At 39.2% G+C, this 20,366-nt stretch overlaps 1 protein-coding gene and 1 non-coding gene across 2 annotated transcripts; both read left to right on the forward strand.

The window, feature by feature from the left end:
* Window positions 1-775: 775 nt before the first annotated feature.
* Window positions 776-883, forward strand: LOC122290588. Its single transcript, XR_006236451.1, has one exon. It is a non-coding gene; the product is annotated as a small nucleolar RNA R71 (small nucleolar RNA).
* Window positions 884-9,631: 8,748 nt separating this feature from the next.
* Window positions 9,632-10,132, forward strand: LOC122289234 (protein BASIC PENTACYSTEINE7-like). The gene is made up of 2 exons (XM_043096211.1): window positions 9,632-9,875; window positions 9,948-10,132. The coding sequence occupies exons 1-2, from the start codon at window positions 9,632-9,634 to the stop codon at window positions 10,130-10,132; spliced, it is 429 nt and encodes a 142-aa protein (XP_042952145.1).
* Window positions 10,133-20,366: the final 10,234 nt, after the last annotated feature.

Here is a 20,366-nt window from a genome sequence, read left to right on the forward strand (position 1 = left end):
GGATTGAGCTTGAGAAGGAAACTTACCTCGCTCATTCATACTCAAGGAGCTCATCAATTTGGACACTTGGCTTTTTATCTCCTTATTTTCTTCAACAACCTGCGTAATCAAAGATTCAAACTTTTGGTTAGTCTTACCTTGTGCGTCAATAAAAGCATGTAAAGTATCTTCTAAGGGGCTCCTAGAAGATGAAGGTGCATGATATGGTGTAGGATATGATCTAGGGGGTTGTGCAGGCGGCTGGTTTTTAGACTTCCAGCTAAAATTGGGGTGATTACGCCACCCCGGATTATAGGTGTCAGAGAAATGTGTAAAAGGCTTCTTGTACATACCTAAGGCATTACATTGTTCCTCATATATTCCTCTCATCTCAGCCAATGTGGGACACTCTTGGGCAAGGTGATCTACCCCACCACACACAAAACATCGTCCAAAAGACTCTGCATGATTAGCCACGTGTGTTGGCTTTAAGTCCTTAGTCTTCAACGCCTCTAGCTCTCTAGTGAGCATCTCAACCTTAGCTTTTAGGTTATCTTCTTCCCTGAGATGGTAAATTCCACCACCATTTAGGTTTCCTGCAGGTCGTGACCTATTTGTGCTCTCAGTAGCACTAGGTCCAGTCCAAGTGTGAGCTTTTTCAGCAAGCTCATTGAGGTATTCTATGGCCTCATCAGGATCTTTCTGTAAGAACTCACCATTACACATCATCTCCACAAATTGACGCTCTCTAGGTGTAAGTCCCTCATAAAAATAGCTCACTAAGCGCCAATTCTCATACCCATGGTGAGGACACATACTCAATAGCTCCTTAAATCTCTCCCAAGACTGATACAAAGTCTCACTGTCCTTTTGTACAAAGGTGGAGATTTGCCTTTTTAAAGCATTGGTCTTATGTTGGGGAAAATATTTATTAAAAAAGACCTGATTCATCTCATTCCATGACCCAATAGATCGTGGTCTCAAAGAGTATAGCCAACTCTTAGCTCTATCCTTCAAAGAGAAAGGAAAGAATTTAAGTCTCACAATGTCATCAGTTGCATTTTGACTATGAAAAGTCGCAACTACTTCCACAAACTCCCTAATGTGCACATATGGATTTTCATTTTCCAAGCCATGAAAAGTAGGGAGTAACTATATCATCCCTGTTTTAAAATTCAATTGGCGAATATTAGCTGGAAACATGATGCATAATGGTGTGGCTGTGCGTGTAGGGTGGAGGTAATCCTGAAGGGTCCTAGTGGGTTGATCTTCATGTTCACTCATTTTCTCAAAATTAGAAGAATTATCAAACAAATGATCAGAAAAATTAAACTCTGACTCTAACACAGGTCTACAAGCAAACCGACCCAAGGCGTCTCTATACCTGTGCATGCAAGGTAGAGAAAAACCCAACACCAAAAACAAACTACAAAAAGAAAAAGAAAATAAAAAAAAAAAATGCAGCAAGCTAAAATAGGGAACGAAGTTACCGCCTTTACAAACTATTGAAAAGAAAAACTATTTCACAATTCTTCTACCGTCTCCCCGGCAACGGCGCCAAAATTTGATTACGCCCAAAGAATAACGCGGTAGTTGTAGCACAGCTTTGGGGTGTCGATTCCACAAGGAGACAAATTAAAAGAATAGCAAGAGGAACAAAGAAACTAAAGAAAAAATATTAAATAAGTAATAGAGAACAAAGATTAATTTTAAATGTAAATTCAAGTGAAGCAAAGTGATTAACAGAAAAAGTACTCAAATTTAACAAACAGTAAAGCGTCGGGAATCCCTTGCACAAATTTGGTATTTTAATTATTCTTAATTCATTGGATAACTCAATTAGGAACTCAATTCCAGCAATTCCCAATCCGAAGGTATAGATTTATAAACCAGACTTAAATCAAATGTAACCCTTTGAAAAAACATTCACCACTTTTAAAAAACGTGAATTACTACCCCTATTGATAAAATCCAATGACGACAATATACTCAGGAAGCGATATTGCAGCAAAAACTAAATCAATATAGATAAATAATTGATCCAAACGTAATCAAAGAACTAATCCATTCAATAGAAAAAGCATGACTGAATCCATAAACACAATAAATTCTATGATTATTCGGAGAAGAAAACATCAACGATGAATTGAGAATGATAAAACAAAAGAGTTTTAGTAATTGAAAATCAAATACATGAATTAAGAATAAATTAGAAATACCATCTAATGTGCAAGTTCATCCTTAACCCTACTTGAGAATTTAGTTACCCATAAATATTATGGACAACAAAAATCTCCAGAGAAAACTGAAGCGAACGGTGGCCATGGAAGTGATTTTCTCCTCTCTTCAGATCTGCCTCTTATGCCTCTTCCTCCCCTCCATTTCGTGCTAATGATATGCTTATATAGGGTAAGAAAGAAACCCTAATGTCCTCTTGATTTCCGCATAAAAAAATCGCCTAAATTTTAGGACTTATCTTGGCAGCCACGTACACCGTTCAGGAGTTCGAATTTGGAAATCCTTATTAGAGACAAAGTTATAGCCCTTTAAGATATCTTTTCAATGCATCAAGAATCGCATCAATCCGATATATGAGTAAAACGATAAAGTCAAAAGACTAAAGTATGTCCAGACTGTCTCCTAGCGAATTTCGGACTTGGACTTCCTGTGGTTTCATTTTGTGATTTTTTTTCTTTTTCTTTTCTTCCAAATTGCTCTCAAACCCCATGAATGTCCTCCTTTGAATTTGGCTGGGCTTGACTTGCTCTTTTATAAACTCTGAAATTAGACATAAAAAAACTGCTTAGGAGTATCCCAACCTAAATAGAAATTCAATTTAAGAATACACATTAATTCCTATGATTTCTATTCACATTTTAGTATTTTAGTCCAATAATAGGGTATATAGAGTGCACTTTCGCACACTCATCAAGATCTCATTTCAAGAACCTAGATTATATTAAAATCTAAACCCAATGAAATCCCGTCTCAAGAACCCAAATTACAAGGAGGAACGCCACAAAAGTTGTGATTTACCTTTGATAAGTTCAAGAGTTCAATTAAGAACAAGGGGAGAAAACTCACTCAGAATAAAAATTCAATAAAAAATGTCTTACCATCTCAAATGAGGCTACAAGTGGTTTAAATAAACAATCCCCAAAACCCTAAAGGAATAGTGTCGTGGTACTGTAGCGTGAACAGTACCGTGCTACAGTAACATCTAAAACCCTAGTTCAAATAAAATAATAACTTTCTAAATATGCCCTTGGCCAAAATATAAGGCCTTCCCAAAAACTCTAGTTCATTAAAAATAAGACATATGTGTGGGCTGACATCCTCAAGCCTACTTATTCTAGACTAACAAAATAAGCTCTTTTAATGAAATGAATAAGTCCAAGGCCTTCAATAACAATAGGCCCAAGTCGTGTCTTCCATAGCTTGGATCGAGTGAATCAAAACTAGTTCTCCTTCTTTCAAGCCCATCATGAGTGTCGGGTTCTTGCTAGCTTCATCCCAATTGAATTGTACCAATTCTTGCATTGCTCTCTTGATCTTTGTGGCTCTTAATCTTGTAATTGATCTGTAAGACTTGGTCCACCTTAGGGCCCATCAATTACTCTTATTGTTTTGTTTTCCATCATTCATAGAGCAGAATAGAAATTTACACGTGATCCACCACATTTCAATACAACGAAAGTCATTCCAACGACAAAGTCACCGCCAATTGCCACCTAGGTGCACCTCTTTGAGCATTGTAACTAATCAGACTCTAGCCTATGCCGTTTACACCATTTTCACAACAGAAATCTCTTCAACTACATCCCCCCTTGATAGTCGTAACTCAATTCTAGCATTGGACGAATTGACTCTAAGAAACTTGGCTTTTCTTTCATTCTTCAAATTTTAGCCCAAAGATGCCATACCATCGGTTTCCCTCATGCCCAAGATGTGCCATACGCCCCTTATCTAGCCTTGGTTAAGCTTTTAACTGCTGTTATGGGCATTAATCAACTTACAAGTGATTAATCATCTTTCAACCATCTTCCGCACTTAATTTCAGTTTTAATTCTTTCTCTCTTTTTTGATATCGGCCTTATTACTCTTATTGTTTTGTTTCCCATCATTCTTAGAGCAGAATAGAAGATTAGACATAACCCAACACATTTCAAAACAAGAAAAGTCATTCCAACACCCAAGTCACCGCCAATTGCCACCTAGCTGCACCTCCATGTGCATTGCAACTAATCGGAGTCTACCCTATGCCGTTTACACCATTTTCTCAAGGAAAATCTCAGTAAATGCATTACACCTTAACCGTCAAAACTTAGTTCGAGCACTGGATGAATTGACTCAAACAATCCCTTCTTTTCTGTCATTCTTCCAATTGTTACCCACAGATGCCGTTTACACCATTTTCTAAAGGGAAATCTCATCAACTACATCCCACCTTGATAGTCATAACTCAGTTCTAGCATTGGACGAATTGACTCTAGGAAACTCGTCTTTTCTTTCATTCGTTGAATTTTAGCCCACAGATGCCATACCATTGGTTTCCCCCATACCTAATATGTGCCATACACCCCTTATCTAGCCCTGGTTAATCTTGTAACTGGAGTTATGGGCATTAATCAACTTACAAGTGATTAATCATCTTTAAACCATCTTCCGCACTTAATTTTGAATTTAATTCTTTCTCTCTTTTTTGATATGGGCCTTATTACTCTTATTGTTTTGTTTCCCATCAATCTTAGAGCATAATAGAAGATTAGAATTGATCGACAACATTTTAATAGAACGAAAGTCATTCCAACACCTGAGTCACCGCCAATCGCCAGTTATGTGCACCTCCATGTGCATTGCAACTAATCAGACTCTACGCTATGCCGTTTATACCATTTTCTCAAGGGAAATCTCAGCAAATGCATCCCACCTTAACCGTCAAAACTCAGTTCCAGAGTTGAATGAATTGACTCAAACAAGCCCTTCTTTTCCTTTATTCTTCCAATTGTAACCCACAAATGCCATACCATTAGTTTTCCTCAAGCCCAAGACGTGCCATACTCCCCTTATCTTGCATTGGTTAAGCTTGTAACCAGAGTTAAGGTCATTAGTCAACTTACAAGTGAGTAGTCATCTCTAAACCATCTTTCAAGCTTAATTTCCTTCTTAATTCTTTCTCACCACTTTTATATGGACATTAATGCTTTTATTGTTGTTCCCCATCATTCTTAGAGAAAAATAGAAGTTTAGACTTGATCCACCACATTTCAATACAAGGAAAGTCAATCAAACGACAAAGTCACCGCCAATCGCCACCTAGGTGCACGTCTTTGAGCATTGCAACTAATCGGACTCTAGCCTATGCCGTTTACATGATTTTCTCAAGGGAAATCACATCAACTACATCCCCCCTTGATAGTCGTAACTCAATTCTAGCATTGGACGAATTGATACAAAGAAACCCGTCTTTTCTTTCATTCTTTGAATTTGCCCACAGATGCCATACCATTGGTTTCCCTCATGCCCAAGATGTGCCATACGCCCCTTATCTAGCCTTGGTTAAGCTTTTAACTGCTGTTATGGGCATTAATCAACTTACAAGTGATTAATCATCTTTCAACCATCTTCCGCACTTAATTTCAGTTTTAATTCTTTCTCCCTTTTTTGATATGGGCCTTATTACTCTTATTGTTTTCTCTCCCATCATTCTTAGAGTGGAATAGAAGATTAGACTTGATCCAACACATTTCAAAATAGGGAAAGTCATTCCAACACCCAAGTTGTCGCCAATCGCCACCTAGGCTCACCTCCACGTGCATTGTAACCAATCGGACTCTACCCTATGCCATTTACACCATTTTCTCAAGGGAAATCTCAACAAATACAACCCACCTTAACCGTCAAAACTCAGTTCTAGCATTGGACGAATTGACTCAAGCAAACCCTTCTTTTCCTTCATTCTTCCAAGTGTAACCCACAGATGTTGTAACCCACAGATGTCATACCATTGGTTTCCCTCAAGCCCAAGACGTGCCATACTCCCCTTATCTTGCCTTGGTTAAGGTTGTAATCGGAGTTAAGGTCATTAATCAACTTACAAGTGATTAGTCATCTCTAAACCATGTTTCATGCTTAATTTCCTTCTTAATTCTTTCTCACCACTTTTATATAGACATTAATACTTTTATTGTTGTTTCCCATCATTCTTAGAGCAGAATAGAAGATTAGACTAGATCCACCACATTTCAATACAAGGAAAGTCATTCCAACGACAAAGTCACCGCCAATCGCCACCTAGGTGCACCTCTTTGAGCATTGCAACTAATGTGATATCCCGTTTTTACGTGTATTTTCACTGAAGGTGTGTTTTTAATTTAATTAATATATTAGTTCTTTATTTTAAATTACTGTATTGTAAATTGGTTTTATTTTATTTGATGTTGTGTTTAATTTATTTTAGTTGTTTTATGTTTTTTAAAATTGTTTTCGTCGGGTCAGTTTTTGGATTCCGGAAGTGAGGATTGGACCTCATTTCTTTTCTTTTCTCTTTTTCTTTTTCCCTTTTTCCTTTCACTACAAAAAAAAGTAAAATTGGCGGCGTTTATATCCGTGGCGTTTGTTTATGCGCCGGTAGATATAAAATTTTACCGGCGCTTAATATTTCCGCCGGTAAATTATTAAGATTCCCGGCGTTTACATTTTTATGCCGGTAATAATGTATAGATTTAGCGGCATTTATAACAACGCCGCCAAGATAGCAATTATGCACCGGGAAATTAGTAGTTTCCCGGCATTTAGAGTATTACGCCGATAATAATATATATTTTTTATGGCATTTACACAAACGCCAATACTTTATTAATTATACGCCGTTATATTAACAGTGTTTGCCGGCGTCTTTAATATACCGCCGGTAATAATATATAGCATCAGCGGCGTTTCACAAAACGCCAACAATTGATAAAGTTTACGCCGATAAAATATTAAGTGTTTTGGCGTTTATTTCGTTTGAACAAATGCCGGCCATTGATTAATTTTACGCGTTTATATTGTTATGTAGGTAGTTTTTCAATGTTTATATTGTTACGTAGATAATAATTATATAGCATTGATAGCGTTTACCAAATGTTGAAAATTGATCAATGAAATGCCGGTAATTGATAAATGCGCCGGCGTATATATTATTACGCCAGTAATAATATATAGCATCAGCGGTGAAAGCTATTATAAATTTATTGGTAGTAAAATAAATTATAAAAATAATAAAAAAAACTTATTTAAATGATACAAAAATACCCTCAAAATGTTAATTGAATTTCTGAAATGCCCTACCAATAAATAAGAAGGTTTGCTGACGTTTATAAAATCACCACTAATTTATTAATTTTTTGTTAATATTTGTTAGTCTTTTTAAATATATATATATATATATGTTAGAGCATTCTCATTGAAATAGCCAAAACCAAAGCCAAACACAAATTTTAACTAATATGAGAAGAATTTAGCTTTGATTAGTCCATTACATCAAATCCCAACATTAGATTATCTATTTATTGATTATATAATAACAAAATAATATAAGAAGAATTTACTTTTGACTATTTCATTCATATCAAATCTCTACGTTGGATTATCTATTTATTCATTATATAATAATAAAATCATATTAATTTAATTTTTTTAATTTTATCATTCTACCGATCATATATTAATTAATAATCATATTCTATTTAAATTATTAGTTAAAAATCATATTTTCAATAATCATTTAATGCTAATAACCATGTTCATCTAATATTTTTGGTTGATGTCAATCAAACTTGTTTTGAACTTTTTGAACCAACCCTAATTAGAATTTATATGTAGGCTTCAAGAAAAAATCAATTAGATGATGAAGAGCACAAGAAAGATGAAGAAGCTGAAGAGGAAGAGGAAGAAGAAGATGAAGAAGAAGATGAAAAAGAGAAAGAGAACGAAGAATATGAGAATGAGGATTGAGTTATATTTTAAATCAAATAAAAGTACAAAATATTAATATAATATATTATTACGACCTTATCTACATTATTGAAGCTATTGGAGATGCTATGACATGTTATTTTTAACGTTGTTAATCAGATCATATTATTATTATTTTTAAAATCCAACGAAATAATGTTTTGTATTTAATTATTATCATTAAATTATCTTTTAAACCAAATAAAAGTATAAAATCTTAGAAGTAAATGTGTTCAATTATATTGTTTAAAATTATTTTTTTATTAAAATATCTTGTGTGAATAAATAATATGTTAATAATAAAGTGGATAAAATTGTCAAAAGGCAAAGGAGGTTGAAAATTTCACTTGGCGCCTCATGGCCTCAACTCCCTCTCAAAATTTCATTTAAATTTAAAATCCCCTCTTGTGCCCGCGCTATGCGTATAAGTGGCTAATACAGTAAAGCAAATTTTCAACTCCCTCTCAAATTACCTCAAAAACAGGCTGCAATTTTCTTAATTTTGGCATAATCCAATCCTAGAACCAAGGCTTTGCTTAAACCTCCAATCTCTCCTAAGTTGAAATCCCCGAGACCACCTACAGTAAAGCGAGGGAATGACCCCAATAGCTTGAGTTTGAGTGCAAAGAAGATTGTCATCCCAAATGTTTCCGCCAAAATTCCTACTTTAGAGAGGAAGAAGTCGAAAAGTTTCAATGGTATTATTTATGATGACAGTTGCCGTGAGTTGTGTTGGGGTTTCTCCTCTTGTGGAGGCATCCTTTGAGTTACTCTTCGTCTTTGATAATTGAGGCTCCAGGAAGCATTGCTGCGGAGAGGAGGGAACAGATGGCTCTGCTTCAGGCATAGAAAAAGATGAGAATTGCCCATTATGGAAGATCAAAGTCTGAAAAGTTTGAGAAAGTGGTTCCCTTTGATTCTTCGAGTGATATCACATCAAAAAGCACTGAGAAAGAGAAGAGATGCAGTTTTATCACACCCAATTCAGGTATGTAAATATTTGTGCAATGACTCTTATTATTTTTTTTTTTTTTCACCTAACTCTCAATATATATGTTCCCATTATTATGTTGTATGACGTATCAACGTTTATTGAAACACTAGATGCCAATAAACTTTAGAAAGTGTCTCTGAAAGCTTGATCGTGTGTGGCACTTTATTCTGCAATTTTTAGATCGGATGCTGGCCATTTCTTACACATATACAATACACAAGATGGATAGGAAATGGCTCATAACAGCTGGTTTCACAAGTCCGTGCTATACAATACACAAGACTTGGTCTCTTATTATTTTACTTTGAAAATGCTATGAGTTGTGATGATCAATATCTTCTTTTTTCATAAACAAATCCTGTCTATGTCATTTTCATTTTGTTTAAGGAGCTGGCAATGAAGCAAAGCACAGGAAACAATATTCCCAGATGCAGTGCTGAGACATCTCGTAGTTGTGAAGATGGGGACCTACTCCAATAGAAACCCTATGATACTTGAAGCTACAGCAGGGGCGGCTGTTCCACATTTTACCTGGTTTTATCCAGGGAGTTTTCTCTCTGCATCAAAAACCAGCTCAAATCCTTTCCAAGGAGTCCAAATAAACCCGCAACCTATTCTTCCTGTTGGCCCCATTCGAATCATTGCTATCACACCTGACCAATGAACAATATCGACTCAGCAACTGAACCTGCCAAAGGTAGAAAACTTAAGAATTCTGTGAAGGGTTCTAACCAGGTTGCATCTAAGGTTTTCAGACCAATGCAAACCAAAAAGACTCCTAAAACGACAAAGGGAAAAATTATGCCTAAAGGAAAACGAGAAACGAAGATTCTGAATAATATTCTTATGGAAAAAGCAGACTTTGATTTCTCCATGGTGCCTCCTCCATACTGTTCTTGTACAGGTGTTGCCAGATTGTGCTACAAATGAGGAGCTGGTGGATGGCAATCTTCATGTTGCACCATTAAAATATCAGAGTATCCTCTGCCCATGAGTTCTACAAGACTTGGGGCTCGTTTGGCTAGCAGGAAGATGAGCAACGGAGCATATGGGAAACTTCTACTGAGACTTGCAGCTGAGGGTCATGATCTTACTCATCCAGTTGACTTGAAGGACCATTGGGCAAGACACGATACCAACAAGTTTGTTATAATCAAGTAGAGCTGTGGAGAAAAGGGTTGTTAAATATTTGTTAGCTGCTATCATTACTCCCATGTGTTCTTGTAGATCTAGTTTATTGCTGAATTGTAGTTGATCAAATTAAGTATCTGTTTATTAGTTTCTCTGAAGTTTTCTAGAATCTAGAACCTATTTGGAACAAAAGGCTGGTTCGAATGGGGAGAACTCTTCTTATAACTTCACTTTCTTTGCTTTGCCAAAAAAAAAAAAAGTCTATGTCGCTTACCATGATCAAGAATGGGGAGTTCCTATCCATGATGACAAGTAAGCCTCTCTATCTCCCTCTTTCCTCTCTCTAGCATTCACACACGCCCATAATATGACTGATTTCATAGCTCTTATCTATCAAGCAAGATGTTGCTTGAATTGTTGGTCTTAAGTGGTGCTCAAGTTGGTTCAGATTGGAGCTCAATCTTGAAAAAATGCCAAGATTCCAGGTTGGGTTCTTTCTTTCGACTAACAAATAATGGAATTAGTTATTGTGTCATATTTTCTTGTGAGATTAACTAATACAAAGACTTTTTTCTTGATTCAGGAATGCATTTTCAGGACTGCAGAAACTATTGCCAAGTTCAGTGATAAACAAATGGTGTCAATTAGTTCAAAATATGGCATTGACATAAGCCGAGTTAGGGGCGTCGTCGACAACTCTAACCAAATTCTTGAGGTAAATAAACTATTAAGGCATCATATTTCTAAGAAAATATAGCATCTTGGGGTATGAGGAGCTTATAAACACAAGAGATGAGACTTGAAAATTGCCCATTCTTGAGGTACAAGCACCAGGACTACATTCTAAGAAAATATAGCATACACTTACACATATAACCTGCTATGCTTTATTTGCCTTGTCATGCCTCTCTTTGAGATTTTAGTATCCAAGTTTCATCTTGCGATATAGGATTTTATGAGGCATGATATCGTGGCAAAAGTAAAAAAGACAATACAAGAGTTTGTACTTGCACATTCATCGTTTTCTTTTTGCAACACAATATCTGCTTTATTTCCTTTAACATATATTACTCTTTAGAACCTTTAACATGATATATATCAGCTTCATTCCCAATCACATTTGCCACTTCATCTATTATTCCTTTAACATATATTACTCTATTTATTAATCTAGTATGACTTTTCTGATCTTTTTCAGGCTCAACGATTGCATAACAATTTCAAAGAACTATTTGATAAATGTGAAGAAGAAGAACTCCCCATGAAAGAAATGGTCTTAAAGCTAATGACAAACACAATGTGAAGAAGAAATATCCATAAAGAACTTTCATGAGATTTTATTTGTAATTTTTTTTATTATATGAATAATTACCCATTATATCATATTTATTATTAATTTATATATATTTTATTGTGGTATATCATATTGTTAGTGTGTTTTAAATGTCATTAATTAATTCAATGCATCGGCAATGTATTCATAGTAGCGTATAAATTAATGCCGTTAATTTAAAAAAATGTGTTGGCAATGAACTAGTGGCGGTGTTTACATTACGTTGTTAATTCATGCAATGCGGAAAAAATAAACTCATGGTAGCGTTTAGATGGATACAGTTAATAAATTTGATGTGTCGTTAACGTATTATTGGAGGCATTTAAATAAATATTGCCAATTTATATGATGTACCGACAATGTACTAGCATCGGCATTTATGATAATGCTGCTATTTTAATTAGTGGTAGTGTTTAGATAAACGCCATTAAAGTATTCAATGTGTCGCCGCCAACATATTATTAGTGGCATTTAAATAAATGTCGCCAATTTATATGATGCGTCGGCAAATTAGTAGTAGCGGCATTTATCGTAACGCCGCTATTTTAAAAAGTAGTGGCGGTCATATAAACGCCGTTAACAAATTCAATATGCCGCTGCCAATGTACCATTAGTAGCATTTAAATAAATGCCGTCAATTTATTTGATGCGTCGGCAATGTAGTCACAGCGGCATTTATGGTAACGCCGCTAGTATATGCCAAGGAAGTGGCGGCGTTTCGAGAAACGCTGTTAATGTAGGTACTGTGGTGGCGTTTCAAGAAATGCCGCTAAATTGATACAAACGCCACTAATGAGATATACAACTACCGGCGTTTGCGCAAACGCCAGAACAATGAAAATAGCGACCCTCCACTACCGGCAGACGGTTGCGCCGTTAGAGAAACGCCGCGAATTAATTAGCGGCGTTTTTTTGGATAGTTGCCGACGTATAACCAACGCCGGCAAATTTGATTTTTTTTGTAGTGTTTGTTCTTTTTCATTTTCTTCTTTTCTTCTTTATTCTTTTTTCTTCTTCTTCTTCTTTTTCCTTCTCTCTCCCCGTGCGCGCAAGGCTCTCTCTTCCCTCTCCCCGTCGCCATCTGTTGACCCACCCAGACCTACCGCCACCGGCCGACATGGCTGACACAGCCACCACCATCCGACTCCCCTTCGGCCGGTGCAACACCCCACCAAAAATCACCTCCATCCCGAGCCGCCAATCACCACCTAGAGCACATCTAAGCCGCACAGCTTTTTGCCGATTCCGGCGCTGTCGCTACACCTCCGGCCACCACCTCTTCACAACTTCTTCCCCTACCTCTTGTTGTCTTTACCCACCAAATTCCAGCCCCGATCCATTTCCGGAGCAGCTCCCACGAGCTCAACTCCATTTAGCCCCTTTTTACACTTCCACCGCCATTTCCACCGCCACCCATTGCCAAAACTCACCTCCTTTAGCTTCATAAACATCCTTAGGCCATTCCCTATCAATTTTGTGTCTTGTTTTGTCCCCGTTCGAGAGTGGGTAATTTACTACCCACGGCCACAGTGTAAAATACACTGTTACGTTGTTTTTTCTCCGCCGTTTGCAACGTCTTGATCCTTTAAAAAATACCTTATAGCACTGTAAGTATTTTCCAAACTCTACTTTAGATTTAAATATATTTTTTCTCTTATAATAATTTATCTAATTGGTTGGTTGATTCCAGACTGAGTCCGAGGAGTTCGAAGGTCGAATGGATTGAGGACGCAGTTGCTTGCTTTGTTGATTTGTGATTGGTTGGTTGGTTTGTGCCTTGAGGTTGCATTTACATGGTGCATTCACGTACATTTTATTTTAAATTGAGAAAATCCAGTTTTAATTGTGTAAACAGATTTTCGGGTGCGTGTGTATCACAACCCCAAGCCGAGATGGGGATTATCTTGTTTAGGTGTCATTCGCGTGGTTGTTACCTGCGGTGTGGCACAGGAGCCAGGGTGTGCGAATGACCCCTAGGGGAGGTCATGGTGCATTCGGGTTAATTGGTTATTGATATGAGTTGGATTTGGGCCAAACGAGACTTTTGGCATGAGTTGGAAAGTAATATGTTTTTGGGCCAAAAATGGGATTTTTAGCGTGCGTGGAAAAATATCGTTTTATGGGACATGTGTATTGGCATTCTTTCATGCATATTGTTTGAGTTTTAATATATTTTTATCTAGTGGCGTTTGGATCTTTACTTACCTGCGGCACCATTTTTGGTACCGTCCATTTTGATGCAGAGATCGAGAAGGAGGAGGAGGAGGCTGAGCCCGAGGAGGCAGCTCCGCCGGAGTATTGACCGGGAGTTTATGTTTTGTAGTTTGGTTTGAAACAATATTTGTAACTTGTAATATTTTATTATGTATGTTTTGAACGGCTTTGTATTAAACAAAGAAAAATTCTAGTACTTAGTTATATGGCTTTGTTTATCTGCTGCGTGTTTTTCTTTTGCACACTTGTCGCATGTACACACACTTGGCACTCGTCGATAGGGTGGTGACCCGTGTTATCATCATCCGGACGTCTCGATTTTCCCATGTCCGTATGTGGGGATTTGGGGGCGTCACAGGTGGTATCAGAGCGGTTTGACTCTGGATAAAACCACGTGTCCCATAGGTAGTACCAAAATGTTTTTAAAGTTGTGTTTTAAAATTTATTTTAAGTAAAGTTGTTATTTGATTTGTTTTATTCGTTTTGAATTTATTTGAGCTAGTTTGCTTGTATTTATTGATTTAGTTATGTTATTGCATGCTAGTTTCTTTTTGTTTCTTGTTATGTGGTTTGGTTTTGGTTTTTGGTTTTATGTTGTTGGTTTTATTTGTTTTCTTAAAGGGGGGTCAGAGGTTGTGTTGTGGTAGGAAGATGGTTAGTCCAAGAAAGTCTACTCAAGAGCCTCGGGATGATATGCCAAGAGATGATGCCATAGCCCAAGCGATAAGGCAAATGACTGAGTTCATGCAGCAGAATTTTAGGCCACAACAAGGAGGTCCTTGGCCACAACAAGGAGGGCCCTGGCTACTACAAGGAGGGCCTAGTGGAGGGGTGCAAGCTGGGTGCACCTATGAGCGCTTTCTAGCGCATAGAACTCCACCCTTCACGGGAGAAGAGGATCCACTTTGGGCTGGGAAGTGGGTCAGAGACTTAGAAAGAACTTTTGAAATATGTGGTTGCACAGAGGCTCAACAAGTACTTTATGCCAGCTATCTATTGCAAGGCACTGCTTCTGAGTGGTGGGATACCAAAAGGGTAATGCTGGAGTCAAAATTAGGGTCTTTCGCCGCTGTGACCTGGCAGTGCTTTAAGAAAGAGTTTAATGATCGGTTCTTTCCCACTTCTATGAGGCGGCAAAAAGCAAGAGAGTTCTCAAGCTTTGTCCAAGGGAGTATGACCGTGGAACAGTACGCTCGAAGATTTATAGAACTTAAGCGATTTGCTCCCCACCTCATCGCCACAAAGGAAATGCAAGCCGAGCGTTTCCAGAGCCGAGCATTTCCAGGAGGGTCTATGTCCTGATATACGCCGAATGGTGGTCTGCCACCAGATATCCACTTTTCAGGATTTAGTGGACTTGGCCACTCTTGCAGAGTGAGAGAATAATTTGAGTATGGGCTCCCCTCCAGGACAAAAGAGGCGGAGTTTTTCTGGTGAAGGAAGTAGTTCGGGTTCGCCTCAGAAATTTGTTTAGCGGACCGGGACTTGACCACAAGCGACCTCGGGTGTACGTATGGGAGGACGGGTGCCAGTTTGCAGAATTTGTAATAGAGCTCATGAGGGTAAGTGTCGGCTAAGTGGTGGAACCCATTGTTACCGATGTGGCCAAGTGGGACATTTCGCTCGTGAGTGCCCCGTTAGAGTTCAAGGAAGCCGTGGAGGTAGACGTGGTGGAAGAACAAATCAGAGGCAAACAGTGCAAGCCCAAGTTTATGCTGTTATACCCGGAGATGTTGATGATGAGGCACTAGCGACCCATGATGCTGGAGTAATTACAGGTATGGATCTAATTTAATTTAAGTTTGGATTTGATTTTTGGTGTGATTTGGTTTCTTCTTTATTTTGGATTTCATGGGTTAATGTGTTTGGTTCAGGGAGAGTCCATTTATATGAAGTGGTATGGTGCATCTCAGTCGTTTGTGTCTTCCACTTTCGCTCAAATGTGTAATTTGGTTACGGAACCTTTGCCAAAGTCATTGGTAGTGGCTCTACCAAATGGTGAAGTGGTATGGTGTTCTAAAGTTGCTCTGGGTTGCCCATTAAATTTTGATGGAAGGTTTTTGGATGCTGATTTGGTTGTGTTTAAGCTGCTGGGTTTTGATATCATCCTTGGGATGGATTGGCTATACCGATATTCTGCGAGTATTAATTGCAGAAGTCGGGTTATTAGCTTTCAGCTCCTAAAGGGTGATTATCTGGAATTTGTGGGGAGTAAGCTAAAAGAAAATTCGGTAGTTATATCGACAATTCAAGCAAGAAGAGAGATTGCTTGTGGAGCGGATGCCTTCTTAGTCCAGATGGTGTCTACGCCGTTTGAGAAGAAGTCATTGGTAGACATCCCCATTGTGGAGGAATTTCCTGATGTGTTTGTGGATGACTTGCCTGGGCTACCCCTTGTTCATGAAATGGAGTTTGTTATTGACCTGGAACCTGGAGCGGCCCCTGTACATAAAGCTCCTTACCGTATGGTACCAGCTGAATTCAAAGAGCTGAAGGTTCAGTTGCAAGAGCTGGTAGATAAGGGGTTCATTCAACCAAGTACTTCGCCGTGGGGTGCGCCAGTGCTGTTTGTTAAAAAGAAAGATGGAACCCTCCGTATGTGTATTGATTATCGGGAATTAAATAAGGTGACCATCAAGAATAAATATCCTCTCCCGCGGATCGATGATTTATTTGATCAGCTTCAAGGAGCAGCTGTGTTCTCGAAGATTGATTTGAGGTCAGGGTACTACCACTTGAGGATAAGGGATAAGGATATACCCAAAACTGCTTCTAGATCGAGATATGGGCATTATGAATTTAAGGTGATGCCTTTTGGGTTAGCCAATGCCCCTGCCGCTTTTATGGATTTAATGAATCAAGTATTTAGACCTTATTTGGATTCCTTTGTGGTAGTATTCATTGATGATATTTTAATTTATTCCTGAGATTTTGAAGAGCATATTTATCATCTTCGTCTAGTTCTTGGGAAATTAAGAGAACACTAGCTGTATGCCAAGCTCAACAAATGTGAATTCTGGTTGGAGGAAGTCAGATTTCTTGGGCATGTGATTTCTCGAGAAGGGGTGGCTGTTAATCCTAGTAAGGTGGAAGCCATTTTGTCGTGGCAGCGTCCGACGACCGTGCGTGAGATCCGGAGTTTCTTGGGGCTTTCCGGATATTACCGAAGATTTGTGGAGGGATTTTCTCGCTTATCCGGACCTCTCACAGTTTTGACTAGAAAGAATGTAGAATTTATTTGGTCAGACAAGTGTGAGAGAAGCTTCCAAGAATTGAAGAACAGGTTGACAACTGCACCAGTGTTGGCACTTCCAGAACCGCATAAGCCATTCGTAGTTTTCAGCGATGCGTCTAAATTTGGATTGGGTTGTGTCCTTATGGAGGAGGGACGGGTTGTTGCTTATGCATCCTGTCAGCTAAAGGATCATGACAAGAATTATCCGACACACGATTTAGAATTGGCTGTGATTGTATTTGCTCTTAAGATCTGGCAGCACTTTTTGTATGGGGAAGCTTGTGAAGTATACACTGATCATAAGAGCTTGAAGCACTTGTTTTCCCAGAAGAATCTGAACATGAGGCAGAGGCGATGGCTAGAGTTAATCAGTGACTACCAGTGCGAGATCAAGTATCATCCGGGGAAGGCAAATATAGTTGCGGATGCTTCAAGTTGAAAATCGCACTTGGAAAATTCTTAATATTCGAGTGGTTGATTTTGAGGAATTGAAGACTCTTCAAAGGAAGGATCCGAAACTGTTGGATATCAGAAAAAGAGTCAGAAAATCTCGAGGGCCGTTGCACTATAGTATGGATGAAGATGGAATTCTTCGGTTTTGAGATCGTAGAGTAGTCCCCGAAGATTCAGAATTCAAGGAGCGGATCATGGCAGAAGCTCATGCGGCCCCTTATTCAGTCCATCCTGGTAGTACGAAGATGTACCGAGACTTGAAAAAACATTATTGGTGGGATGGAATGAAGAAGGATATTGCCTTGTATATCAAAAGATGCCACACTTGACGTCAAGTCAAGGCCGAGCATCAAAGACCCGCAGATATGCTCCAACCCCTCCCTATTCCTGAGTGGAAGTGGGACGACATCATGATGGATTTTGTAGTGGGCTTGCCGAGGACTCCTAGTGGGAAGAATTCTGTTTGGGTGATTGTTGACCAGTTAATGAAGAGTGCTCATTTCTTGCCTGTTAATAACACTGATTCCTTGGGTAAGTTGACACGCTTGTACATGAAAGAGATAGTGCGGTTGCACGGTATACCGAAGAGTATTGTGTCGGATCGAGACCCAAGGTTCACATCTCAATTTTGGAAAATTTTGCAGGCAGCATTGGGTACTAAGTTGAAGTTTAGTATTGCATATCACCCACAGACAGACGGCCAATCAGAGCGCACTATTCAGACCCTTGAAGATATGTTGCGAGCATGTGTTATGGAATTTCAAGGGAGTTGGGAAAATCACTTGCCGCTCATAGAATTTGTGTATAATAATAGCTTCCATGCGTTCATTCAGATGGCTCCTTATGAAGCTCTTTATGGCAGGAAGTGCAGATCGCATTTGTGTTGGGATGAAGTCAAGGAGAATAAAATAGTTGGGCCCGAAATAATTCAAGAGATGCAAAGCCAAGTTCGGATTATCAGGGATAAAATGGCGGCAGCTCAGAGTCGTCACAAAAGCTACGCAGATTCCAGGAGGAGGGAGTTATCTTTTGAAGAAGGTGATTGGATTTATCTCAAAGTCTCTCCCATGAAAGGAGTTAAGCGTTTTGGTAAAAGGAGGAAACTGGATCCGAGGTATGTCGGCCCTTTTCAGATTTTGGAGAAGGTAGGGTCTGTCGCTTATAGAGTTGCTTTGCCAGAATATTTTAGGGATATTCATGATGTCTTCCATGTATCATCCTTGAAGAAGAGTTTTGGACAACAAGAGCCGCACTTTGTCGACCCAGAGAGTATTCAGTTGCAACCGGACCTTACTTATGAGGTTGTTCCGTCGCAGATCATGGATTGGAAAGAGCAACAGTTGAGATCCATGACGATACCTCTGGTAAAGGTGGCATGGGGGGATCCGTTAGCTCAAGATTTCTCTTGGGAGCGAGTAGCAGACATGAGGGAGCAGTACCCCTACTTGTTTGAGTAAATGACGGTACGTTTCTTAAACTTGGTCTCAGTGGAATCTTGTGGCTTGTTTCAAGTTGGTGTTTGATCTTGCAAATTTCGAGGACCAAATTTGTTTTTAAGGGGGGAGGATGTGATACCCCGTTTTTACGTGTATTTTCACTGAAGGTGTGTTTTTAATTTAATTAATATATTAGTTCTTTATTTTAAATTATTGTATTTTAAATTGGTTTTATTTTATTTGATGTGGTGCTTAATTTATTTTAGTCGTTTTATGTTTTTTAAAATCGTTTTCGTCGGGTCAGTTTTTGGATTCTGGAAGTGAGGATTGGACCTCATTTCTTTTCTTTTCTCTTTTCCTTTTTCCCTTTTTCCTTTTTTCTTTTTCCTTTTCTTCTTTTCTTCTTTCTTTCTTTTTCTTCTTCTTCTTTTTCCTTCTCTCTCCCCGTGCGCACAAGGCTCTCTCTTCCCTCTCCCCGTCGCCATCCGTTGACCCACCCAGACCTGTCGTTGCCGGCTGACGTGGCCGACACAGCCACCACCATCCGACTTCCCTCCGGTCGGCGCACCACCCCACCAAAAATCACCTCCATCTGAGCCGCCGATCACCACCTAGAGCACATCTAAGCCACATGGCTTTTTGCCGATTTCGGCGCCTTCGCTCCACCTCCGGCCACCACCTCTTCACAACTTCTTCCCCTACCTCTTGCCGTCCTAACCCACCCATTTCCGGCCCCGATCCGTTGCCGGAGCAGCTCCCACGAGCTCAACTCCGTTCAGCCCCTTTTTGCACTTCCACCGCCGTTTCCATCGCCACCCATGGACAAAGCTCACCTCTTTTAGCCTCATAAACATCCTTAGGCCATTCCCTATCAATTTTGTGTCTTGGTTTGTCCCCGTTCGAAAGTGGGTAATTTACTACCCATGGCCACAGTGTAAAATACACTGTTACGTTATTTTTTCTCCACCGTTTGCAACGTCGTGATCCTTCAAAAAATACCTTATAGTGCTGTAAGTATTTTCCAAACTCTGCTTTAGATTTAAATATATTTTTGCTCTTACAATAATTTATCTAGTTGGTTGGTTGATTCTAGCATAAGTCCGAGGAGTTCGGGGGTCGGATGGATTGAGGACGGAGTTGCTTGGTTTGTTGATTTGTGATTGGTTGGTTGGTTTGTGCCTTGAAGTTTCATTTACATGGTGCATTCACATGTATTTTATTTTAAATTGAGAAAATTCGGTTTTAATTGTGTAAACGGATTTTCGGGTGCGTGTGTATCACGACCCCAAGCCGAGATGGGGTATTATCTCGGTGGAGCTCCTCTAGTCACTCGGGAGCGTAATATACTGAGTGACGTCCCCTGAGTTGTCGCTGGGTGACAATGGGAGCGGGCGGGATGGTAACGCTCTCGTACCGACTCCGTGGCCCTTCGCTGGCGAGGGCTGGATGATGCTTGGCTACGAACGCCCGGGGCGCAGAACTGGGCATCGCTGGTTTAGGTGTCATACACTTGGTCATTACCTACGGTGTGGCACAGGAGCCAGGGTGTGCGGATGACCCCTAGGGGAGGTCATGGTGCATTCGGGTTAATTG

The sequence above is a fragment of the Carya illinoinensis genome, chromosome 12, assembly GCF_018687715.1.
Source record: "Carya illinoinensis cultivar Pawnee chromosome 12, C.illinoinensisPawnee_v1, whole genome shotgun sequence".
In the NCBI taxonomy this organism is placed as follows: domain Eukaryota; kingdom Viridiplantae; phylum Streptophyta; class Magnoliopsida; order Fagales; family Juglandaceae; genus Carya; species Carya illinoinensis.

What these genes read in the sequence shown, in the direction of transcription:
- LOC122289234 (XM_043096211.1), top strand. Translation starts at nt 9,632, where the DNA reads ATGAACAATATCGACTCAGCAACTGAACCTGCCAAAGGTAGAAAACTT. An exon ending in TCCATACTGTTCTTGTACAG is followed by an intron (nt 9,876 to 9,947) that starts GTGTTGCCAGAT and finishes TTAAAATATCAG; the next exon opens with AGTATCCTCTGCCCATGAGT.